General features: G+C 44.4%; 1 protein-coding gene across 3 annotated transcripts in view; it reads left to right on the plus strand.

Annotated features, from left to right (window-relative positions):
- Positions 1-3,906, plus strand: part of LOC126425205 (serine/threonine-protein phosphatase 6 regulatory ankyrin repeat subunit C-like) — a 57,039-nt gene extending 53,133 nt beyond the window's left edge. For all 3 annotated transcript variants that reach the window (XM_050088161.1, XM_050088160.1, XM_050088162.1), the window contains one exon: positions 1,055-3,906. In XM_050088161.1, the coding sequence (XP_049944118.1) occupies positions 1,084-2,022 (939 nt within the window). In that variant the 5' untranslated portion in view covers positions 1,055-1,083 and the 3' untranslated portion in view covers positions 2,023-3,906. The remainder of the gene's footprint in view (positions 1-1,054) is intronic.
- Positions 3,907-6,322: the final 2,416 nt, after the last annotated feature.

Below are 6,322 nucleotides of genomic sequence, written 5' to 3' on the forward strand. Positions count from 1 at the left end.
AGAACAATCCTATGGCCGGCCGTTGTGGCCGAGCGGTTCTAGGCGCTTCAGTCTGGTCCGCGCGACCGCTACTGTCGCAGGTTCGAATCCTGCTTCGGGTATGGATGTGTGTGGTAACTTCAGGTTAGTTAGGTTTAAGTAGAACTAAGTTCTAGGGGTCTGATGACCTCAGATGGTAAGTCCCATAGTGCTCAGAGCCATTTGAACCATCCCTATTCCAGAAGTGTTCGCGGTAACACACTCTCTGCCCTGCCTTCCTATTCATAACGAATCCTACTCCTGTTATATCATTTTCTGCTGCCATTGATTTTACGCTACATTCATTTGGATAGATATCCTTGTCTTCTTTCTATTTCACTTCACTGAACCCCACTATATATAGGCTGAGTCTATGCATTTCCCTTTTCAGAGTTTCTATCTTCCCTATCACTTTTAAATTTCTGAACGTTATCCTTTCGTTGGTTATTCAGTCTTCTTTTCATGGTCACCCTCCCACTGACTTGGCAGTCCGATTTTGGAGACCCGAATGGGGGACTATTTTGGAATCTATTTGTCAATGGCGAGATCATCATGACACTTTTTCAATTACTGCCCAATGTCCTGCGGATACCCATGTGTGTCTTAACTGCAGTTGTTTCTATTGTATCTTCATTTTGTTGAACAGAGCAGATTCTTTCGCCTATAAGAGCAGTTTTCCCTCTCCAAAGGCAAGATAGAACCCCGAACCTCTGTCCCCAAAAAAATGGCTCAAATGGCTCTGAGCACTATGGGACTTCTGAGGTCATCAGTCCCCTAGAACTTAGAACTACTTAAACCTAACGAACCTTAGGACATCACACACATCCATGCCCGAGGCAGGATTCGAACCTGCAACCGTAGTGGTCGAGTGGTCCAGACAGTAGCGCCTAGAACCGATCGGCCACCCCGGCCGGCGTTGGTGAGGTTAGAACACGAGACTAAGAACGTTTTTATTACCAATCAAAGACGATTCCTCTATAGCTCAGGGGCACCATTACAGATAACTACAATGCCAATATTTTTCTGTGTTCTTCAGGGTCGAGTGTCAGAGCTCAGAGCAACAGCATGGGTTCGTGGTTGCACAAAGCAGCAGAGAGCGGGGACGTGATAGAACTACAGGGATTGCTGGATGCGATGGTGAACGTGAACCACCGAGATGAGTACAAGCAGACTGCTCTCCACAAAGCTGCAGGGAGAGGCCACGAGCAGGCCGTCGCGCAGCTACTGAGGGCTGGTGCTGACCCCACTCCCCGCGACGACTGGGGGAGGACGCCACTGCACCTGGCAGCCAGGGAGGGTCACGAGCGCGCTCTCGGGTTCCTGCTCAGGGCAGGGGCAGACGTCCAGGCCACCGACAGCTGGGGGAGGACTCCTCTGCACCTGGCTGCGAAGGAAGGGCGTGAGCTCGCTGTCATGTGGCTCCTCGTCCTGGGGGCGAACTCTGGTGCTGCAGACAACTGGGGCAGGACAGCCCTGCACCTGGCGGCCAAGGAGGGCCACGAGACGACGGTTAAGTGCCTCCTCGAGATGGACGCCGACCCCAGCGCCCGCGACGGCTGGCAGCGGACTCCCCTCCACCTGGCGGCCAAGAACGGGCACGTGGAGTGCGGCGGTCGCCTGCTGGCTGCAGGGGCTAGCCTCAGAGTCAGTGACAACTGGGGGAGGACCCCTCTGCACCTGGCTGCGAGGGAAGGCGCCGACCGGAGCGTCCAGTGGCTGATCCGGTACGGTGCCGTTGTCGACGCGAGGGACGATTGGGAGCGGACGCCGCTTCATCTGGCAGTCATAAACAGGAGAGAGGCAGCTGCCGTGTACCTCCTGCGCAGAGGAGCTGATCGTAGATTGCACGACAGGTGGCAGAGTTCACCTGAGGACTTGGCCAACGGAGATGAAACCTTTGCTCTTATGATGGTTCTCGTAGAGGAAAATGATGATATGGAATTTATGGACGATAGCCAACATGATTTTGATGGGGAAGACCACACTGACCCTTGTTTCAGTTAGCCATACTAAATGATTATCAGATGCAGGAGTCCCCCCTGTAAGTGCCTGGATGAATTGATCCTCTGGTGAGAAAGAAGCAAAATCGTACTAATCCCAACAGCACTTTGCATATTACAGCATTCTGATGATCAAAACAAACTCCGTTTGAAAAATGAAATGTATGCTCATCCACACACAGGAAACTTCATTGCACGGAATTCATGCCACGCGGGATTAGTCGAGCGGCCTAATGCGCTGCAGTCATGGACTGTGCAGTTGGTCCCGGCGGAGATTCGAGTCCTCCCTCGGGCATGGGTGTGTGTGTGTTCGTCCTTAGGATAATTTAGGTTAAGTAGTGTGCAAGTTTAGGAACTGATGACCTTAGCAGTTACGTCCCATAAGATTTCACACACTTTTGAACAGTTGAACGTAATTCATCCAGAAAAATTATTGCAGTTATGTACATAAAAGTCAATAAAAATGGCGAATTTCCTGTGTTGATGGGTTACATTTTAGATATGGTTCCAAGCAAGTGACCACAATTTCTTTTTTTGGTTTGTGTTTCTTTATCTGTTTTATTGCAACCATTGGCATAACTACGATGACTTCACGTGGGTGGGAGACTTTAATTATATTCCATGCAATCAAAGTGCTTATGTGAGTATAATTCTGGTGATGAACACATGTTCCTTTGAAATGCAATAATTTAGAGCTTCTGCCTCATGTATATCTTCGCCTACATTTTATTTTTCAAGTTGACCTCACAGCCGGTGATGGATCAACTAAGAAATAAATAAATAACTTTCTGCTTATGACTAGTTTAATGCTATGCAAAAACTAGTACAGCTGGTTGTAATGTGCCTGCTATTCCCCATCCCTTATCCTTCCTTGAGGGACACCTTCACGTGAACATCAGTCAAAGACTTCACTAGGTATGCAAATAATCCTACACACCACGATCATTTCATTAAGAAACTTCATGGGGCAATAGCTACCAACATGCTAGATTTTCATAAGCCATCTGACAACTCCAGACCCAATAATCTGTTGTTTTGCATTCAATCGCTGAAGTGTTCAGAGCTTACCGGCTGGATAAAATCGGCCACCATGCATTTAAAAAATTGTAAGTAACCAGAACACAGAGTAAATATTTGTAAGGAACTACATAAAAGCAATGCAACTACAAAATCACAAATATTCTTTCACTTAAATGCTCTCCTTGTACAATTATGAAAGAACGCTACCTTTACTGCCACACTTACAAATGCTAGTACTGTGCTGGAAATGTATTTAAGTGTTCACAAGCTCCCCCCCCCCCCTCCTCTATCAAAACCTCTGCTATTCAATTCCTTATTACTACATCAACCACTAAGCCAAAACGCCTTGCTTTTCACACATCTCCTCTTGTATACTACAGACTGAATCTTTCAGTGTCTTATGTTTTTGTTGGTCAGAAAGTTGCTCAGTGTCCATATTTCCACTAGCTTACTACTTCTTCCCACGCTTCTCTACACTCCCACTGAACACACTCAGCAAGTGTCACTTTCTGTCTCTTCATCTCCAAATACTTTTTCCATTTCCTTCACGAGTTACCAGCTTACCACTCATACCGTGAAACCACCCTGTTGGCTGTCTTGGCATTGTTGATTACAATCTTATAGGATTGGCTTACTAGTTCTCTTTCTATCTTCAAAACGTTTAAGAAAATTCCTTGGGAGACAAACTGGTCAATCTCAACCACAATCCCCTCAATAAAGAAAATCCCTAAGTAAGTTATTGGTTTGCTTTCATAGACAATGTCTGGTGTCCAACAATAAAACTATCTTTTTGTGTGATATTATTATGTAACTAGCCTGCAAGATGTACATAATTAAAAATGTAGAGCATTATGTGGAGCTAATTAAAAACAACAACAAAAATATAATAAAATATATGTAATTTATAACCACCCTGTGCACTTTTACTCTTTTATTAAAGTCATGTACTTTTAATGCCTCTTATTATGAGCAGTTAGTCGCACCTGCTAAACTTCATGAGCTAGCTACAACCTGGTGTGGCTTTCGTAGCGCCAGTCTATAGAGTCAAAAACTAATAAAATTTACACTTAGAACTGGTCTTACTTGAACTGATCACCCATATAGACTAACTCAGTTTATACCTGTTTGGATTTTGTTAAGGCTATCGTAATTATTCCACAGCATTTAGTGCAAATTTAGGGGGGTCGTTCTCTCTTCAAACATTTGACTTCTCTTCTCACATATTACTATCGTTTTGACAACTAAATTTTCCCACTAAAACACAGTATTTACCAATGAACTAGGAAACAGTGCAAACTCGTCTTGAGTAGTTTTCCTTCTGAAAATAATTCTGCGTTCTAAACACGATATGCACTCCCGGAGGTAGAAATTATGAAAATAGTTACGATCACTGAACTTGAAACAGTTAATTTATTTATCTTTGGATCAATGCAATTTTAGATTTTAGCACCAGAATGGAGGTCACACGATATTTGACGTCTGTCTATTCAACAATCATTTCCAATAAAAATGAAATTAGGTATTTGAAACCTGGTAGTCATGGGAAATCAGGATTCGGTTACGATTGTGGACGGGGCCATAGTCAGTTACTATTGGTTGCCCTTTTACAGTTATACACATTTATTTTAAACCAGTAATTCCAGACTCAACAATAAATAAAAAACTACACGTTATTAATGAAGGAATGAACAACGGTGTAAAATAATAGTGTTTTCAGTGCGTTACAATTCAGCAATCACCAGAGAATACAGATACAATAGATAATGTTTTAAAAACAAGCCACTGTCATCACGGCCAAGAATGGCAATAAAATAAATTAAGAATGTTTGAGAACTCGCTGCTATTTACAACTGACAAATATTAAAAGATTACAGGTAAGTAGCCATAAACCAAACAGAGGGTATCAGACGCCAGACATGGCAGGATATAAGGTTTTAAGGCGTACTGCTAAAAATACCAATACCAAATTAGAGCTTTAAGGCAAAGAACCACAATTACGGCTGAAGGCCTTACACACCAGGAACGGCAATTATAAAAAAAATTAGAAACCTGATGTAAAACAGCAAATACAATAGCAAAGGTTAATTTTAAAAAAATAACAAGCAACTGATCACCAAACGGGTGAAATAAAATGATGGTAAACCTTGTAAGACAGCCCTTTCACTGCTAGATTTATTTCAGAAGGCGACCAGAACTATTAACTAGGCTTACATAACCTCTAATGTACGCGTTATAAGGTATTATAATAAATAATACAATATTAAAAAACAAGGACCAGTCACAGACGGTGCTCCAGGAATCGACCTCTGGGAACCAACACTTTGGAGAGCGATGAGATAGTTGCATTCATTTCACAAGAAGGTAACTCAGACTAGTGGCAGTCCAACGAATGACTAATGATAACTCGGTTAAGCTACCTGACGTCCGACAAACCAAATGCAACGATGGAACAATACGCCAAAACCGGAATCGTCGGTCTGCACTAAGTCCCCAGAATACTGTGTTTAGAGCTCCAAAACGAGAGAGGAATCACTACCACCAGAGTAGAAAAATCACCAACCGGCCTGCAGTCAAGAAAGCTGTCAAAACTACACTCCTTACCGGACAGCAGCGGCAAGGTGAGGAAACGCGCACTGCCATTGCATACACCAAATCCCAGGGCAGGTAAATGGAGCGTTAGCGGCCACCAGGCAGGAAAAATATACCGCTGGTTGAACTTAATTGTAAAAAACTGAACGCAGCAAATAGTAACAAGAAGTAGAGGAAAGCTAATCAGTTCCGCTTTCCCCAAGCACTCCACTCGCTGCTCTTCGCCTCGGCAACACTATGAGCAGCAACATGACCCAAGTCACTGGAAAATCGCGAGATATCACAATGGTGGAGGTTTCTCTACCTGAATTCAAGTGCACCCATCTTAATAATTCGAGGATCCGGTTTACGACGCGGTCGTGCACCCTCGTGACCACAGCCCTTCGATCCGGCAGTCCACGCGCCTCTCCAGTGGTCCCGGCGTGTTCTCGCACTGCGCGGACCTGGCACCTCCTCAGTCCCCAACCGACTATACCCAGAAAAACAACGACGTCGCCCCAAAAGTAGTGCAACAGCTACATATCGATAACCGCCGCTGCTGCCACTAGCGGACAGGTAACACTTGCGAAACAGAGTGGTGCCAGTCAACACAAAAAGAAGACAACTGCAACCATGCCAACTAAATGATACGGTCTGGCCTCCAACAGAGGGCGGAAATCTACAAACACCACCAATGCAAGCCACAGCACAGCTCA

The sequence above is a fragment of the Schistocerca serialis genome, chromosome 10 (genome assembly GCF_023864345.2).
Source record: "Schistocerca serialis cubense isolate TAMUIC-IGC-003099 chromosome 10, iqSchSeri2.2, whole genome shotgun sequence".
Taxonomy (NCBI): Eukaryota; Metazoa; Arthropoda; class Insecta; order Orthoptera; family Acrididae; genus Schistocerca; species Schistocerca serialis.